Raw genomic sequence first — 20,657 nt, forward strand, 5'->3', positions numbered from 1 at the left:
AAAAAAAAAACAAAAAAAACTTTACCTTCTAAAATGTGCATCCTGACAAGTTCAGAACGATCTGGTCGGCTCCGAATCTTGTGCTTCAAAAAGTTTTCAGTCTTTAGGGGGAAAAAAGAAAGTCTTACCACAAACTGTTTATGACTTATTGTAGTTTTACATATTTTTCTCTCAAGGCACTCCATTGAAATTAATTGATATCCTTTTGGCCACGATTTTGAGAGGAAGGAAAGAGCAGAAATTAGTACTCTGAGAAACTATTACCCAATACATGATTTAAACTACAGCCTTTAACACCACACAGGGACTTGGAGTGTGTGCTGGAGTAAAGCAATCGGTTTATAGACTTTTCTTTTAAAACTGGGCAAAAGCAAAGGCTCTGATTTGGAAGCTGATTTTTGAACAGACATTAATTTTGCTTATTTGAATGACTAAAATCAATAAAATTTAATCTTCAGGTCAAGTGAAAAATCCACCTATATAACACTTTTCCTAAAAATTTGTTATGTATTTTCTTTGATGAGTTCATCATATCCTTGGCCATATTTTCTTACTCTGAACTGTATTCAATTCCAAATAGGGTTTTAAAATGGGTTTTATATTTTATAAGACTCAAAGAGAGCATTATTGCACCCTGAGAAAATGCTAAAGAAATTTTTAGAACATGCCTTTCATAAAACATGATAAAAGTTTTCCTTAGAATAAAAAGAAAAATGTACATTTTAAAGAAATATAATAAATATCAATTAGACGTGTAACTATGATAGTCAACCCAAAAAATAAAGCAGAGTGGAACACAGGCCACAGTCTTTCACTCGGCCAGACTCTCCGACTCTTGGTCAAATGTACAGGGGGTACACAGCAGGGCCTGTGTCCATCTGCTGGGGTAGCACACTGCAGAACGACTCTACTATTATTCTAAAAACTATGGTTATGCCTTGGAAGCAAGAAAGTGAAAAAATATGATTTGTTCTTTACCTACAAAATTAGTCACCGGTTTTAAAAGAACAAAATTTGAATGTCATGTATTTTCTACCAACCTCCAAGATAAAACTACCCCGAATATATTACTCTATATACCATATGTATCCTGAAAATATACTGCAACTTGTCCACAGGCACTTTGAAATAAAAGAGAGAAACAGAAAAGTAGAACATTTAAAACTGAGATTTCTTACTCTGGCTCGTTCCAAGCTTTTTATTTGCTCATGGAATGCCGCTGGGCTCTTCAAAGCTGTGAAAGGAAAAGAAATCGGTTTCATGGTATAAATAGAGGAGTTAATACTTCAGTCAAATGTTATATATATTATGTCTTGTTGATGTTTCGTCTTGATCATATTAGCTTGCATGTACAGTTCTATTTATTTACTAGTTCCTTTAGGAGATCTGCAAAATTTGGAACCTTAAATGTTTCAGAATTAAAATTACGTATTGTACAAATAAAACAAGTGAGCGTTAAAAATGGAGTTGTAGTCCTGAGTGGTGTGGCTCAGTGGGTTGGGTGTCATCTCGCAAACCAAAAGGTCGCCAGTTCAACTGCCCATCAGGGCACATCCCTCAGTTGCCTATGGTTGTTATTATATCAGCTGGGGGTGTGTGAGAGGCAACTGATTAATGTTTCTCTCTCACGTTGATGTTTCTTCCCCTCTCTCCGTAAATAAATAAAATGGAGTTGTATACATAATGACAATGCAAATATCAGGTCAGATTAGTTCCAACCAATAGTTGGGGTGAAATATTATGCCACCACAAGGGAACTCTTTGGTGATTCCTTGACAGATCTTTGCTTTTAATGGCCATATCAACTACTGGGAAAAAACCCAAATATCCTTAGGACATTTAATCATGAGTGATCTAACCTTGAACATGAGGACACTCTTCACTCCATGTCTCACAGATCTGATTTACCATTTACTGAGAACCCATTAACAGGCTTAACCCAGTGTTCTGTGGTCAATCACAATTATATTGCTGTTGGTCATCACAATGACCTTGCAAGGCAGGAATTACCCCAGCACAGACGAAAGGCTCAAAAGTAAAATGAATTCTTTAAGTCATATAGCTAGATGATGGTCTAGGTGTAGATTTACACCTAGAATTCTGAATCGAAAGGTTCATGCTCTTTCTGCCACACCACAAAGCAAATGCACCCCACTCACTCACGGTGCATTTAGACACAGTAGTGCAAATGACATAGTAATTCTTTAATACACTAACTGCTAGTAGATTAAATATTCCAGAATCCCAGAGAGAGGGTAAGGGCAAGCAGTGTTTATTTACTAAAATACTGCCTACTGCAGTATTTCTGTCAATTATCTGTGCAGATTCTCTTATGTGTATGCCCACCACTATCTGATAACATTCTGCACCTATGACTAAGGGCGGTCAAATGACATGGATGAGATGCAGGGCTAGGCTCACTTGGGCTGTCATCCCTAAATGGGGCCAGCCAGCTCTCGGTAGCATTACTATTGTAAGCTCTGGTGCTTGAAGCACAGCAAAGACTTCCAGCAACCCAGTCCAAAGAGGAGTGGCTACGGATCAGCTTCTAAAACCAGATTACGACTGGCTTAGCAGCGGTGTCTTAAACATCATAATTTGATCCTATTTGATTGATCCCATTCCCAGTTGGGAATGTAGTGGTGGAGAAGTCTGGCAGATCATTAAACAAGCTTCAACCCTGTTACAATGCCAGCTTTAAAATATTTATATAATTAATAGTCCAAAAAAATATGAGGAAATTGACCATTCAATGAGGAAAATCCATTGCAGAGAAAAGCTGTTCTTTATAAACCAAAAAAGGTAGTATCAGTGACTTAGAAGACTAGGAAGCATAAAAGCATTTTGTAATTTCTTTGTTTTTTAAAAGCCAAATAATTACTTCTTAGATAAATCAATTTTTTGACAAAATCCATAAATAATCCTCTAATGGCCTATACAAAATCACTCTTCCCCTCTAAAATATAACATCATCTTCAAACTTGGTGACTACAGGTAAAGAAGACAACCTGGACAAATATTCTAAAATTAATCAACCTGCAAAAAATGAAGGACTGAAGCTTAGAGATAGGTGGAAAATATCTAAACTTGGGGAATAAAGATTTTACTAATTAAAATAGGATGTTTATTAGTCCTTAACCGATTATAGCCCATATGTTAGCAAAGATAATTTAAATTAGAATAAGGTTTTGAGTTAATTTATCATGCTGCTTTTGCAAGTCTAAGTAACACTGGACCTATTATGTAGAGTGATTACTTCAATTATTTAAAACTAAAACAAATGTTGCAGTTCAAAGAACTGATGTTAGCCTAGTTACAGAGTTTTAAAGGTGTTCTTTGTATAATATAAAATTTGAGTCCATCTTTTAATCAGCATCAGTTTTTCAAATGTGCTTTAAATGATTCTCTCAAGTTGGCAGTGCTGAAGCCTGGTTTTTCCTTATACATTCATCTGGCAATTAATTATCTATTTGAGTACATAGATACAACTGAGTATAGTGTGCTCCACATTCTTCTTGGACATGCCTATTTTGTTACGTCCCATTAGAGATGACGAGGACACTGAAATCTTACGTGGCATGATGCCCTGGTCCACTAGCTGTTCTCTTGTTCTCCTCTGTTGCAGCCTCAGCTGGAGCACTGTGAAGAGGAAACAATCATTTACCACTGGCATTTGGAGGCGACTGCAGGAGTCAACTTTATTAAACACCTTCTAATTTCTAACTGAGTAAGGATACCACCTGTTACCATGCAACCTGTTAAAAGAAAATGAGTCCGTGATTTCTGACTATGATGAACTTTGAAGTTCTCTCAAAATACTCTCTGGTTACTTAATCTTAACTTGATGAGTAAAACCAAGTATTTGTTGTTTAAATACAATCACCCAGTACTCAGCAAATAAGCAAATATTACTGACTCATACATTGTCTTATTTGTAGGAATAGAAATGTGAGTTCCTTAACCTTCCTTAGTTTTTTTATTAAAAACAAGTTATAGCAAAAAAATACATTTTAAAGGAAAGACTGAATTATTTGGAGGGATTTTCTCCATTAGGAACAAATTCTAAATAGCTTTAATGAAGGTCAATTGCATAATTACAATTAGACCAAGGAGATATCACTGATGACCCACGGGAAAAATTTCCAAATTAAGAATTTCAAGTTTAATGATCTCTGCACAAATACCATACCTCATCTATAAGTTCTAAGAAAGTCACGAATTGATTGACAGCATATCATTTTAATAAAAAAAGGAAATAAATCATTAGAACTTATAGAAATCAAGGTATATATCATAAAAGGTGGAAATCCAATTTGCTAACTCAATCAAAATAATCTTTTTTACTCAAATTCTCAAGTGGATTCCTTTCATAGCATCTCTATAGTTTAGGCTGGAAAATGAGCTAATTTCAAAAGAGGAATAAATAAAGTAACTTTGAAAAATACTTCCCTTGGTTTACATTAAATTTTAAGTTTCCATTTTTATTATTGTTTCAAACCCTGGATAAAAACCAAGGATAGGATTATTAAGTATCTGCTTAAGGGTTGTCAATAAGCAAAACACCCAACAATTTCCTATGTGTATTTCTCTTAAATGTAGAGAAGGAAGGCAGAGAATCTTCTAGCAAAAGGGTGATGGGTGAAACAGGAGCTGGCTTAGACTGGCCTTTTACCCAGGCTCACATGAAATGCACATGACGGCTCCTACTTGCGACAAACCCCTCAGGCCTGTGGCCCTCACAGCCTTTGCTTTCTGCTTGCTCTTGTGCGACGGAAGAGCAAAGCACAATTTTAGGTATACTTCAAAAAGATGCTATACCATAACACACCTTTTAAACACTTTTCTAATTCATTGCTAGATATGTATGTCATCCTTTATTAAGTACTGAAAAAAATTCTTGCTCCTTTTGGGGGGGGGGTCATAGGATCACAAAGTTTTAAGGCATCCCATTTTGAATTGAAGCAACAAAATTCTATTACACAAACAAAAGAAAAATTTAATGAGTCAAAAAAAACCCCACGCACGTTTCTCACATTAAAATGCTTTGTGATACTTTGGATCAATTATGCTCTAACTCAAAGATTTGTTCCCTGATAATTTACAGTTTACTGAGGACAGTATGTTCCCACTCTACTAGGAACGAAAGTAAAGGAGTTGACCTGTGAATCTGATAGCACCCAAATGGCTGCATACTCCAACATTCTCCTATGAATGTTAAAGTTAATGCTGGTGTGAAATTAACAGTCATATTCAGGTGATAGAATCTCGAGAAAAGGAATATGAGAAGAGAAAAAGCTCAAAACAATCTCCAGTTCAAAGGCTGACACTTCTGGAACACAGGGGTCCACATCTGCTGGAGAACCTCTAGCAGTCTTTCCTTTCTCCCAAGGGAGTCCTCAAAGAAAGGAGTAAAACAGAAAGGGTAATGAAAACATTAACAGCCCTCTTCATTTTACAGCAAACAAACAAAGCACTATACTTGTGAGACAAATGTATCAAATGCAATACATATTTTGGGGTGATGATGTCTTAGAATGATGGAAACATTTGCAACAACTTGATCTGCAAACCAACACTGAAGACAACAGCTCGATAGTCCTGAAGCATCTCCTGCCTGTACATTGGTCAGTTGCCCTCATGCACTTTGACAGCTATCCGGTTGGTTACATCATCCCTGATTAGACATTGCACTTTCATGCTGACATGTAACAGGTATCTGCTACCAGGAGGGAACACACAAAATTAACGCATCTCATCAGTCACCAATTGCTAAAACAAAAACCAAATGCAAACCTGTTTATTTGATGGTAAAGCAATCAATCTTACTGATGTCATACCACTTGAATACAGGAGAGCAATCTTCCCAATCAGTGCTCTCAACATTGCTTATATAATCTTCCCAAGAAGCAAGCAGTATCACTACACTACAACCATCACTCAAAGTAGTGTGGCAGGCAGCCTTCCCCACGCATATTCGTTTATTAAGACATTAGGAAGAACATGAATAGGAGAGAAGGCATATCACTAGCTGTGTTGTTAAGACTGTTGATGACCCTGCTTGACTTAGTTTTAACTGTACTAATAGGTGGGCAGTACTGGACACATTATATTGAATATGAGACATAATGTACCATGCTAAAACACAATATATTATAATATTCATTCATATTAAATATAGCCAGTTGCTCACAACTTGATAGAGGCTCTTCTGAGAAAAACTAATGTTACAAAGAGTCCAGTCAAATAGGTACAGCCTCATAATTCTGGAAAATATCAAACATCCTTTTAGCACATCCCACTCATCATATTTATAAAAAATATATAATAAATGACAACTATTGGATGAAGTTGATATCTTCACCTTACAGAATGTCAAAACCCAAGAAGAATAAGGCTCGAATGATGAAGACCAGTGATGAAGACCAACCTTTTCATCCCATCGTACACATAAACTAATTACTACTAGAATTCTGTGATATACTCAAAAGTATGTATTTTGCCAACTTGACAAAACAAAAGGGCATAATTTTGATTCATTCACACCAGCTGGCTATTGTGTTGGCTACTGTCATTTTTAAATTTGACAATCTAAGGGAAAAGAGGTCCAGTGCCCCTGACTAAAGACACTGCACGTTTCAACGTGAGGCCCGTCGGTTGTGCTGTAGCGAACTGGTTGAACACCACTGATGCAGACAGCCTGGGCAGAACTGGGCAGTGCTCATCCACGACTGTGAAGGGAGAGGGCTGGACTCTTAACGACCGGAGGCATTCACAGTTGTGGGATCAAGATGCTTTATCAAGTTTCCCTGGGACCTTTGTGAACGAGGCCTGGAGACTGTCTCCCTCCCTCTGTGGCCTCCACATTCGCATCTGCATGGAGGGAAGGCCCAGATCATGGAATATGACAGGGCCTGTTGCACAGGAGTGCTTTCTTAACAACATGGAATAAAGTGGTATGCTGGCTGATCTGTGGAAAGCCTGACACTGCATGTGTCGACAAAACTCTATTTCTGAAAACTGAAGACTAGGCCCTGGTCCAGCACTGTTTCTCTGCAGTGGCAAATGGGTGGTGGTGGTGGAGGACAGCGTCCTAGGAAGACAGTTTCTTGGGCAATGGCCTCGTGTCCGAAGACTGAACCCAAGAGCAATCTCCCATGGTGTCTAGTTGAGCTGATCAACTGTGCTACTGGGCTGGCATAGCTTCCATCCTAATTCGTTAATAGACTAAAATTCAGTATCCTCCATGGCCATCTTGCCAATAATTACAAGCAAGAAAAGAAAACATGTAAGTCTATAGAATTCTCAGGGAGAAAAAAGTTCAAAGCACTGAGTGAACAACTACATCCTTTCAGAAAACATAGGACATAGTAATAGAGTTAAAATAGAATTCATATGATAATTGTGCACATTTAAACGTTTCCTAACAATGTCTTATTTACTTATTTATTTTAAACGTATATTTATTGTATTTTTTCATTACCATTGATCCTCCTTATACCCGACTCCCACCACAACCACCGCACTGTTGTCCAAGTTCACAATCCCTTTCTTCCTCTTGCTCTACCCCTTCACTCCCTAACCACCCCCCTCCCCCACCCCGGCTGTCAGCCTGCTCTCTATCTGTGAGTCTGTCTCTCTTTCACTTGTTACTACATTTTGTTCCACATATGAATGAAATGATATGGATCTGTCTTTCTCTGACTGGCTTATTTCACTTAGCATAATGTTCTCCAGCTCTATCCATGCTCTAAGAATGTCTTTATCTTTGAAAAATATATAATCAAAAATGATTCAACTTATGCACCTACAACGACTTTAAGTTTAAAATGTTTGGGTTTAAACTTGTTTAATTTTTCCCCCAAAATGATGGGGGAGATATAAAGTATGTATATCTCATTACACAGCTAGTACTGTGTTCTCTGTACAAACGCAGTTCCCACAAGTTAAGAACTCCATCGCAGCTCCATACTTCCTGATGCTGCAACCACGAGAGACACGCCGAAGGCCCTCATCAACTGAAAGAGGTAAGGCTGTAACACACTCACTTATCATCCATTCAACCATGATTTCTTACTACGTTTCAACAAAGAAAAGGGTGTATAATTTTGGAAATTGTACTTAGTGTTTGCTTGTTAGAACAGATAAAAACAATATTGTATCAGAGAGGTGCTTTATATTTGTTTTTTTATATACAAATAATAATTTGACTTTACTATTTAAAAAAATGAAGGGTAGCTCATTTAATGGTAAAGATAAAATATCATTCTTATCCAGTATCATTAATAGTTGAGATATTTAAAAGTATCTTCATTTAGTTCCTTTTCCCTGCTTCTTAATGGTTTAAGGTGCTTTTAAAACAAAATTTTAGTATTAATTTTCAATGTGAAAAACATTAAAATATCATACTGTCCTTCACATAATACTTATACTGCATTTTGAAATTTCCAGGTGCTTTGTGAATCAAGCTGATATATCTATTCTTTTTGTTTCTTTACGTAGATGTTTGAAATGTTTCCTTAATATGACATAATTATGCTGTTTTTCACAGTAAAGAAAAAAATACGCAGCATTTTAATAACATGTAGCAATTTAGCGTGATTTGAATAAGCCAAAACAAAGCACAGTTTCAGCCCAGTGTTGCAAGGGGACGTCAGAGGACTGTATACAGTAAAAACAAAGCAGAAATGACACTTTCTGGGAAGCAGTATGGCAGGCAGCCATGGTCGTAGAGATTCTTTATAAATAGGTAGTCATGGGGTATGAAGGAGGGTAGGCTGAAGAGCAGAGGGGAGATGAGCAGCTGTCTGCAAGCTAGAAAGAGGGTCTGATGTACATTATTTAGTTATAAGACACTGGACAGAAAAACTGCAGAATCATGAGGGGTGAAAAAACAAAAAAACCCCTGAGCAGGCAAGTAATGGTCAGGTAAAGCAGAGGTAGAAGCAAAGACGGAGCACTAAAGAACACTCTAGGAACTATGTATTGACTCTGAAGTTAATACTAAGCAAAAAACAGACACTGGTTTCGGGGTTTTACTTATTTTTTAATTTATTTTCAAACAGATGTTTGAGTAGTTAAGAGAATACAGTGTTTGGCTGGCAAAAATTTATTATGTACTGTTTAAACAGTGTTAAATTAGGGGCCTGATCCTATAAAAGCAACAGAATTTAGGAAAGCCAACATTCTCACTGCCTTTTGAATTTACATGAAGGAGGGATTCACTGGCAGCTCAGTAACACCTTAGGACAATTAAGTTTGAGGGCCCGTTCAGTCCTGGTTTCAGCGTTTTATCAAGCAGTAAAGTCTACAGCTGCATTTGTGTATTCAGGTTAGAGGCCAAAGACATCTCAAAAATTTACACCGAAAGGGTAGAGGACTGATAAACTATTAGTTTTCCTTTACATTAAAAATAAATATTAAATTATTATTGTTACTATTACTACTATTACTTTAGATACTTGCCAAAGATAACCTTTTTTTCAATCTAAAACCATAGGATTTTTTAAAAAAGACTATTTTTTAAAGCAGTTTTATTATTTTTACAACAAAATTAAGGGGGAGATATAGAGATTTCCTATATATCCACTGCTTCCACACACAGCCTCCCTCATTATAAAGAGGATTTTAAAAAGTAATTCTACAAAGTCATGTATTTACAGTTCTTGGCTGTCTATGGTTATTCTGCAGCCAGAGAGTAAGGAGTCACACCCTGAAGGGTCAGCTCCTGAAGACTGGGACGCAGAACTACCCTACTATCTGTAGCACCACTGCCTCTATTTAAAAATCCATGTTTCACAATTTTTTGTTAAATTAACAGTGATACATTAAGATTAAAAAGGCATTAAAAAGAAAAGTGAAACTTAGCCCATGTTACTGTAGACCTCCAGACCTTCTTATGCATAAAGGTAACCATTGCTCAATTTGTAAGGCTACAGAGAATGTTTTGTGAATATTTCAACAACATGAAATATAAAATATGTAAAAGAGCCCTAACTGGTGTGGCTCAGTTGGTTGGGCCATTCCACAAACTGAAAGGTTGCTGGTTTGATTCCTAGTCAGGACACATACCTGGGTTGCAGGGTTGGTTCCCAGTTGGGGCACATACAAGAGGGCAATTGAATGTTGTTTCTCACATTGATGTTTCTCTCCCTTTCTTTCTCCCTCCTTTTCCCTCTCTCTAAAAATACATAAGTAAAATCGTAAAAATATGCAAAGGAAATATACGGGTTGGGATCTAACTAGTCATGTAGTTTGTGTTTTTTCTTTAAAAAACATGAAATCTAGCTCATTCTTATTGGCTGTATTAATGGCTGTATCTAACACATGGATGTATCAATCATATTCTCTTAAGTTTTGAGATTTTTCTGCATTATAAAGAAGGCTGCAATGATTCCTCTGATTCATTTTTTTGCATCTTTTGATTTTATACCACATACACACATTATATTTCTAACAGTGAGACAGACATTTAAGTTTTTGGTATGGGCCTTTGCAATCCAAATGACTGCACCAATCTTTATTTCCACCTACAAGGTAGGAGAGTACCTTTCTGCTCACTTCTTCCCCACACTGTACATCATCATGTTGTAAAGTAACTTTAAATTCTCTTTGACCTAAAACTGGCAATACGATCCCAAAATAATAGTAAAATTTAGGATAATTAATAAGCAGAAAGGGACTACCATAAGATATCAAAGGGATTAGTAAAAGTGATGGCACTGGGTTTTTGACTAGCTGTCAGAAGCTCAGGTTAAGCTCTTGGAAATCATGTATTTATTTATAAATTTTATACATTTTTTCCCTGATGTTCGAGGGTAGAAAATTTAAGCATTAAGACTTGCATTTTTTCTTCAACTCCAGTACAGTGGAGCGATACGCTGGCCAGACTTTAGCCCTCCTTAGAATGTCACCAACAGTAAGTGGTAAAGGCCTGGATGTGGTGTTTGAAGGAGAAAGAGATAAAGATGATTCTGGGTTTCTGGCTTGAGCACCCGAGGAGACCACTTACTGAGGGAAAGAGCACTAGTCGGCCATTAGGGAGTTCAGTCTGGGACATGTCTGAATTGGAAGGGGACATGCCCAGGCTTCAGAAGTAGGTTTTAGCAGGAATCTGAAATTCTGAAGTTGTCACTTATGTAGTATTTGAAGCAAGGTTTGCTGAGTTAGAGAATATAAAAAGGAAAGGCAAAAGAAGCCCAGGTCTGTGCTCTTAGGAAAGTTAACAACGAAAAGCCCACTTATTGGTCAACTAGGAAGGAAGATCCAACAAAGAAGTCAGAGGAAGCTGCCTGGGAGGAGGAGGAGCCTGAATGATGTGTGCGAAGTGTTTCGAGAAGGGGCTCATGATCAGCACTGCCAAATGCTGCTGTTTCAACACACAGAGGAGCCAGCCTTTTGGAGTAACAAACAGAAGGCACACTGGGAAGATAAGAAACAAAGAAGGTGCCCTGGCTGGTGCAGCTCAGTGGATTGAGCGCAGGCCTGCGAACCACATGATCGCGTTTCGATTCCCAGTCAGGGCACGGGCCTGGGTTGCAGGCCTGTTCCCAGTAGGGGACTCACGAGAGGCAACCATACATTGATATTTCTCTCCTTCTCTCCTTCCCTTCCCCCCTAAAGATAAATAAACAAAAAATCTTAAAAAAAAAAGAAAGAAGGAGCAAGAACGTGAATGATGCTAATAGAAACAAGATTTTCAAGATGCTGCTCATGAGACGTCCGCCAAGATGGAGGCGTAGGTGGAAACACTGTGCCTTCTCCCAAAACCAAGTTTGAATACAACAAAAGTTTGGAGAACAAAGACGCAGCCAAAGAACAGTAAACAGTAAACAGTAAATACATAAGTCCGACAACAACGAACTGTTCAACTGGGACCTGTAAGAGGGCTGGAGTCAGCAGCGGAACGGGGACAGGCAAGAAAGATCCCCCGACCCCAGGCACCCAGGCAGCCCCACAGCGGGCAGACCAAGTAAGGGCTTGGGGCGGTGGGCTGGCTGTGGTCACACATTCACGTGCAGATAAACCAGCAGGGAAGTGAGCAGTGAGACAATGCGCTGGATGTCCTGGAACCTCCAGGACATCTTTAAATGTTCCAACATCTGAATTATAGGGGTACCAGAAGGGGAAAAGAAACAGCCACGAGTGGAAATCTTATTTGAACAAATAATAAAGGACAACTCCCCCAGTCTAGCAATGGAAATAGACTTCCAGGAAATCCAGGAAGCTCAGAGAGTGCCAAAGAAGTTGGACCCAAGAAGGAACACACCAAGGCACATCATAATTACATTAGCCAAGACTAAAATGAAGGAGAGAATCCTAGAAGCAGCAAGAGATAAGGGGACAGTCACCTACAAAGAAGCTCCCATCAGACTGTCAGTGGATTTCTCAAAAGAGACCTTATAGGCAAGAAGGAACTGGAAAGAAGTATTCCAAGTCATGAAATCCAAAGACCTACAGCCAAGATTGCTCTATCCAGCAAAGCTTTCATTTAGAATGGAAGGACAGATAAAGTGCTTCTCAGATAAGGTCAAATTCAAGGAGTTCATCATCACCAAGCCCTTATTATATGAAATGTTAAAGGATTCATATAAGAAAAAGAAGATAAAAATATGAACAGTAAAAGGACAACAAAGATCAGGAGTGGAACCATAGAAATGGAGATCACATGGAGGGTTAGCAACAGGGGAGTGGGAGGAGGAGAAGGGGGGAGAAGGTACAGAAAATAAGTAGCATAGATGGTAGGTAGAAAATAGATGGGGGGAGGGCAAGAATAGTAGGGGAAATATAGAATCTAAAGAACTTGAGACATGTGGTCATAAACTAAAGGGGGGAAGGGTGGGGGAGGGAGAGTGCAGGGTGGAGGGGAATGAAGGTGGGGGATAGAACAACTGTAATGGTATAATCAATAAAATATATTTTTTAAAAAAGATGCTGCTTATGTAGGGTGGGAAAGAAGGTGAAAAGCTTGAGAAAGTACAGAACTTGAGATGGATCATACTGGTACTTAAGCAAGTATATAACCAATGAAGAGCAAGAGGGGAGGGGAGGGGAAAAAGTGAGAATGAATATGGACGAGAATGAACCAAGAGACTAAAAGGCAGCTGGTCCCTTGAAGGGGAGGGGTGAAGAGCATACAGGAACAGCCTTTGTTAAAAGACACCTCCTTATTGTAATAGGAGGGCAGTGAGGATGGGGTGTAGCTGCAGACAGGTTTATAGATTTGGTCTGGGATGTCCGCTGAGTTCCCAAATGATGGCTTTTATTCACTCTCTCAGAGGAGGAGGAGAAAGGTCATCTGTTGAAGGTGAAATGAATGACAGAAAAGTCAGTTTTGAGGCCAGTGAAGGAGGTTTGGAATAACCACTGCTGCCTGTGAAGAGGAAGTTGAAAAGAAACATGGTTATTTATTACAGAAAGGCTCTAACTAATAATGGCAACAACTTGGGAAAAAGAAGTTAGTCAGGAAACTGCAAAGTCACTTATTGGCTCTCAACTGTATCATTGTTATAAGAGAAGAAGACCACAAGATACAAAATTAAAACATCTGGCAGTTCTATCCAAACCTCATTATATAAAATTTTAGTTAAGAACTCCTGTCAGCCCAGGAGTTCCACTTCTAGGTAAACTGAAAAGAATTGAAAACCGGTACTCAAACATACATGCACACATAAAAGGTCTACTGGAAAAAAGCCCAGCATTTGACAGTACCGTTATTAAAATAAGAACAGTTTGCATGACATCAGTGTACCCTGGCAGCCAAGCAGAGTGGACTGGAATGTGCAACGTGGCTGAACAAGGACCACTTCAGTGTACTTACTAGTCAGTGGGAGTGGCAGACACCACTGACTGAGCATGTGTACTGTGTGGCCGTTGCTTCAAAATGACCGAGCAAGTACAGCAAAGAATCTGTATCAAATTTTGCACTAAGCTTGAACGTTCCTCCACAGAAACTATTCGTATGATTCAGAAGGCTTTTAGGGAGATGTAAAGAGGGCAGTGCAAACAAAGGTGTGGCACAAACACTTCATCAACGATAATCAAGAATCTGTTGCAACAAGCAGAACACCTGAGAATGTTGAATATGTACGGGCTGAAATCAACAAAGATTGGCAACTGACAGTGAGAGAACTAGAAGCTGATGTGGGGGTTCCAAAAACTACTGTGTCTGAGGTTTTCGTCAGGATCTCAGCATGAAACGTGTCATGCCAAAATTCGGTCCATGGCTTCTGCTACCAGCAGAAGGAACACCATGCTTCAGCTGTTAATGATGCTGGGAGAACTGTGTGAGGTCACAAAGTATCTACTTTGAAGGGGACTGAGGCATCATTGTCCTAGATACAATGTTTCTCGTATCTTCTTCAATAAATGTCTCTACCATTAATAGTACATGGCTGGGTACTTTCTGGAGAGACCTCAGGTGTTCACAGCAGCACTATTCACAACAGCTATAGGTGGGAGAAGACTATCAGATGCATGGATAAACAAAATGTGATCAATCTGTACAATGAAATGTTATTCAGCCATAAAAAGAAATGAAATGCTGGTACATGCTACAACATAAATGAACCTGAAAAGCATTTCTAAGTAAAAGAAACCAGACACAAAAGATCACATATTGTATGATTCCAGATACATGAAATATCCAGAAGTGGTAGACTCACAGAGAGCTCAGATTGTTAGTTGCCAGGAACTGGAGGTAAAGGGGATAGAAGTAAATGCCTAATGGCTACAAGGTTTTTGTTTTGGAACTGGAGAGAGGTGTGGCTGCACAACATTGTAAACATACTACATATCCCTGAATTGTTTCATTTTAAAATGGTTAATTTTATGTTATCTGAATTTTAATTCAATTTTTAAAAGGCAATTGCTAGAACAGACTTTAAGAAAGTAATTACAACCTAGGAAAACATCTACAGTACTTCTTCCCTGGCCACCCTGCTAGACCATGAACATGCAGGCACGTGCGCACATGCACGCACACACACACACACACACACACACACAGAACGGCTGTTGTGAAAGGGGACGAGAGGACTCGCAGGATCTCTCTCCTCTGTGTGGTCTTTTAGAGAATATTTTTTCAGATTTGGGGCAGCCTGTTTTCCAATGTTGGGTTGCATACCTTTAAGTACACACAGACACATATGTGTGTGTGAGTGCCCACATATATAAAATATATAAATCTATGTGTGTATATATGTGATATGTGCATACATGGAATTCTGTAGGGCTGGCCCCCAACACCTAAGAGTTTAAAGTAAAGCAGTTTTAAAAGATTAAAAAAAAACTACCTGGTAATTAGATTTTCTTACTGCCCACTCAGCCTCCCTCTTACCACCATTAACCACAAATGGTGCCATTACCTTTCACTGATTCAATAACTACCGTAACAATTACGTTACATAGTCCTGGTCATACTGAATTCTAGATTTTGTTGGGGGTTTTCAGGCCTCTCTTCTGAACCTCATGATATATTCTAGCACTTTCTTCAATGCTTACCATATACATGTTTTAGTAAACACATTTTACTCAATTTTGCATGATATACTTAATTTTCTAAGGAAAGAGAATGCTATGCCAAATTTAAGAATAAATTACCAAAGGATTTTCTACAGGCAAGTGATCATCATGAGGCAGAACCAACACTGTTTTGCTTTGTTGTATGAATCTGAGGCTCGGGTATTTGCGGACTGACGGTGGTGGTAGAACAGAAGCCAGAACCTAATTACATCGCTTTGCGGGGCACAGAGGTACCCGCGATGCAAGAAGGGCAGGCACAAAGAAAAGGAGTGAGGAACGCCACTAAAACCTAGCAGGTACTAATTTCTTTTCATCTCCACTTAAAATTAATGTGAAATTCATGCTGCATTAGAGAGTAAAAACACAGGGACTACTCTCACAGATGACAAAAATGGCAGCCAAAGATTACAGAACTTTGGTTGTNACTGACGGTGGTGGTAGAACAGAAGCCAGAACCTAATTATATCGCTTTGCGGGGCACAGAGGTACCCGCGATGCAAGAAGGGCAGGCACAAAGAAAAGGAGTGAGGAAGGCCACTAAAACCTAGCAGGTACTAATTTCTTTTCATCTCCACTTAAAATTAATGTGAAATTCATGCTGCATTAGAGAGTAAAAACACAGGGACTACTCTCACAGATGACAAAAATGGCAGCCAAAGATTACAGAACTTTGGTTGTGTTTTTCAGGGGTCTAATTGGCCAATTAAAAAAAAATAAGATTCTTCAAATCATTTTAAAATACGGAAAGCAGAGAGGCCAAACACAAAATGGTGGTTCGTCCTGTGAGAGCCGTGCTGTGCATACTGACTAAGCCAACTTCAGTTCATCACCACTTTCTGTCTGGAGCAGAGAGCAGAGTGACACGGTGTGCACATACATCTAAATAAACCTCAGGCACGATGAAGAGCAGCAGCATTCTGGTCAGGAATTTTTATACTGTGATTATTTTCCATTTACAAAAAGGAGGGAAAACATAGAGATAACTTAAAAAACTACACACAGGTGTCTGAAAAAGTTGGGACTTAAACTACATAGAAAACACTGCCTTTTATCACAATGTCGGGAAGTCTACTGTGTCCTTACGAAGTCCGCTGGGGTGGGGAGCGTAGGGGAAGAGGCAGGTGGTATAAATTGCAGAATTCTGCAGAATTCTGCAGAATTCTAAACCACTGACCAACCCTTGCTGGTAAGGAGGTCACAGTCTAGAAGGCAGGAGTTACCCTCTACTAGGAATTACAGAGCAGAAATGCACTAAAAACTAAAATGCTAACAGTCCAGGCTACCCATACAGTAGGTTTCCCGCATTAACCTGCAGCATGAGGTGAGGAAGACAATGTTTTCAGCACTGTGCCTTGGAAATTTACAGGCACTTTGAGAACTCTGGTTGGCTGCTGCTTCTGTTTCCATGGAAACAGACTGCTAAAAATGGGGCATGTTTCTTTAAACTGATCATACCTTCACACAAATTCCCTTCTCCTTTTTGTCAAAAGTTGGAATGAATTTCAAGTGTGCTTCTCGTGGCATGACAACGAGATGGTAAGCCAGGGGGACTGGTACAGACAGAAAGACACACACATACACACTTAATCTCATTCTGTTAAAAAGTAGTGAAAATGAAGTACACAGTGGGATAAATGGAAGTATAAGACTCCACAAGCAAAACTATCCACTTAATTACCTGACCACCAGCAACGTAAAGAGATTAAAACAATACTTGATTTTTCTGACAATTTTTAATCTGAAGCTCATGCTGGTTCCACACCTGATCTTCTAGATTTCTTACCCTATATGATCCCAAAGCAAGCTAATATTTATCTTTATTAGTTTGGGGGCAATAGGAAATTCTATATTCTACCACCGTGTTAGAATTTCAGTGTGCAGCTATAGGTAGGTACTCATGGGTTAAAGCTCTTTCCTAATTCCTCTGAAATGGGAAAATGTATTCTGTATAAAAGAGTCTGAAATGTCTCAATGTAAATTCCTAAGGGAGGCTCCCTGAAGAAAAGAACAATTAACAATGAAACAGGAAAATACCAAGGCTTTTTACTTCTAATTTTTCCCAGAATAGTAAACACATGCTCCTCTTTTGAGGTCACTTCATCCTGGCTCAGTATCTTGGTCCTTCTTCCCGTTTTATGGATTCAGGAGTGGGACTTACACACATGCACATGTATGTAAGTCCACACGCATGTCCACACACAGACATCCATATTTATACCTGGGTGTGTGCGCACACATATGTCTATCTTCCCCTTAAACATAAAGAGCACCCCAAACCATCGCAACTTGTGTGCAACACAGCAACCATGCATGGTGATGCAGGCAGAAGGACAAGTTACAGCTGTTCAGGTCTATGGGGTGGGGGTGGGCAGGGAGAGGCATTTGGGAGAGAACAGCAGAAGGGAGACAGAAGTACCCACATGCTGCTGAGACAGAGGCAGGACCTCATTCAGTAAGCCGGGCCAGAGTGGGTGGAGAGGGATCAGCTGCAGGTCTAGCTTTACTGGAATAAAAATTTCTATAAAGACTATTTCAGGAAGCGTGGTACCCATGGTGAAACAGTGCTGTGGACAAATGAAATATTTTTTTGAGGTAGAATTTGGTAATAGGACTTGGTGATGAGGAGGCGGTCAAGGAAGGTGTCAAGGAGTACTCTCATTCAGGTTCCTGGTGTGGGGCAGTGGGTAGAGAGATGCCATTCACTGGAGGATACGTCTCATGGAAGAATGATACTAAGGGGTCCCCTGGAGATGACAGTGGTGTGGATGACTTGCCGGTTTGGAGCACAAGAGACAGTCTTGGCCCTCACAGTTGGTAATTCTCACTCATTTGGACCAAAGCCTACATGGTTTTCTTCTATAGCTCTTTTTGTGTGTGCACATTTTAACTCCTATGTTACCACTGCTGTGGCTTAAAGAGGTTTACAACTTCTGTCATGGTGCTCTGGAGAAACACTCAAATTTCGCCAAATGAAATTATTTCTAATAAACTAAATTATATAATTTCATCTCAAAAGTAGCATGAGCCCATTTAAAAAGAAAACATTGAATTATGTCTGGGAAGAGGAATCTTTTACCTCTTCCTTCACACCTATATGTTATTTAAATTATTGTAAGTACCATACATTACTCTTTAAATTTATCTTTCTAAAACATTAATTTAGTGATACCTCACTTATATAACACTTTCAATTATGGTAGAGCACTGGCAGGGAACAGAGAAAGAAGTAATTTCCAGATAAATAATAATAGATGTTGCAAAATTCATGTGCTTTACTTAGAAGGCTTGGTAGTGTGCTTTATTTCAATAGCCTATTTGCCTGTTTCTCGGTCTATGGCTCAATACATTGTCTAGGTCTATTGGCTCAATCAACAATAGAATCAGAATTCCACTATCACATTTTGTTAATCTGTTGCTTACTTTAAAGAAGATTAGAAGCAGCAAACCAGAAGAGGGAGAGCAACTGGAAGTAGCAGATGAAAAAAAATCAAACAATAAGTAACAGTTCTAGTAATCTAGTAATGATCTAGGGATCATTATGTGCATGGGTGAATTATTTTACATACCTGAATAGTGCCTTAAGGCACCAATACATTACATTTGGGGGGTAGCCATTAATTTCTAATTAAATTATAAATTATATCTGAAGGTAATAGTTCAAATACTCTTTAAATACTTGTTGCATAATAATAATGTGTTTATGAGAAGCAGGACTCTGGGGATGAGGTATTAAAATGATCCAAACAATGATTCTATCTTCAAGAAATACTATGGTCTAATAAATGAACATAGTACAGCTATATACCATAATGGCAAAAGGTGAAATGTCTTAAAGAGATGCAGATAAACTTATCAGGAATATACAGGAGAGATGAAATTATTTTTAGCTGACAGGATAAAGTGACTTTCTTTAGCAAGATGGCATGGGGATTAGGTTTAAAGAGACTTTGGACCTGCAAAACTGGGGTGAGAGGAACACTGTGAGCAAAGGCATGGAAGAGGGAAGTGTGGGGCAGTACTGTTCAGTGTAACTTTCTGCAGTGATGGCAATTTATAATCAACACTGCTCAATACAGTAGCCACTAACCATAGGGCTTCTGAGTAGATGGAATGTGGCTCATCACAGGTAATTAAGGGGCTGAGTGTTTGAAAATCATATTTCATTTTATTTTAAATTTAAATTTAAACAGCCACATGTAGCCAAAGGACAGCACAGGTAGAGTATGTATGAGACAATTTCCATCACTTAAAAAAGTTTTGGTGCTTCGATAAAGGTATTTATTTAATCTATTTCTCCAGATTGGATAACTCAGAATTTATCAGACAAAGGTGAATTTTTTTAATAGATGGGTCTATTATAGCCATGCCCCAGCACACCACATTATCTACCAGACTGTCCGCACAGAGCATACCACAGACTTTCACACTTTATTTCAACTCTTTTAACCAGCCTGCACCAGACAGGGAGTGTGGGCCCCCAAATCTGTAACTCCTATCCTCCATGCCTACAACTGAGTGGTACAACGAAAGAGGCCCAGACCCCCAAGTCACTTCTTGGAGGGCAGCTGATATAGCTGTCCAATCCACCTTGGACTATATTTTGAGCAAGAAATCACTTCAGTTGGTTAAAAACACTTGAGTTTGGGGCTTGTTTGTTAGAGCAGTTTAGTCCAGGTGGTTCATACACAACCCAGCTTTCTTTCGGTGGTATTTCCTTTCTACCACAGAGAGCTCTGTACACTGAATGTCAGTTCTTCTTTAAATCTGTTTGCTACCATTTTGTCTTGATAAATATGGAACATGAGTAGCTGGTAGCACTGGTATTATGATTCGGTATCTTAATGACTCTTATCAAGACATTTATCTGAATTAAGTCATCTCAATTTATCTGATTTTCTCTCAAAACTCATAATTATTAATTCTTAAGTTGTCAAGTCAGTAATTTGTAATATCCTTCTTTAGTTGTAGAATCAGAAATTAAATTTACATTGCATTCATGCTGATGATTATTTGAGAATGTTCTAACCCTTTTGTGGATTAGTCAAAAGTTAAGATTCCCTGTTGCTGCTTTGACAAAAGAAACTGGTCTAAGGAAAATTTCTTATTTTGAATTTGATCAGGATTCATGTCATTTATTG

General features: G+C 38.7%; 1 protein-coding gene across 6 annotated transcripts in view; it reads right to left on the reverse strand.

Annotated features, from left to right (window-relative positions):
- MRTFB (myocardin related transcription factor B) overlaps positions 1 to 20,657 on the reverse strand; it is a 201,601-nt gene that overhangs the window by 61,295 nt on the left and 119,649 nt on the right. For 5 of the 6 annotated variants that reach the window (XM_037067753.1, XM_037067758.1, XM_037067755.1 and 2 more), the window contains 3 exons: positions 3,574 to 3,639; positions 1,179 to 1,234; positions 26 to 101 (listed from right to left, as the gene is read on the reverse strand). In XM_037067753.1, coding sequence (XP_036923648.1) covers positions 26 to 101; positions 1,179 to 1,234; positions 3,574 to 3,639 — 198 coding nt within the window. Of the gene's footprint in view, positions 1 to 25; positions 102 to 1,178; positions 1,235 to 3,573; positions 3,640 to 13,839; positions 13,842 to 14,918; positions 14,926 to 18,172; positions 18,178 to 20,657 lie in introns of those variants that run through there. The other variant, XM_037067757.1, reaches the window with a different exon arrangement.

Source organism: Sturnira hondurensis, unplaced genomic scaffold (assembly GCF_014824575.4).
Source record: "Sturnira hondurensis isolate 20B ecotype Veracruz unplaced genomic scaffold, ASM1482457v3 Scaffold0017394, whole genome shotgun sequence".
Classification (NCBI taxonomy): domain Eukaryota; kingdom Metazoa; phylum Chordata; class Mammalia; order Chiroptera; family Phyllostomidae; genus Sturnira; species Sturnira hondurensis.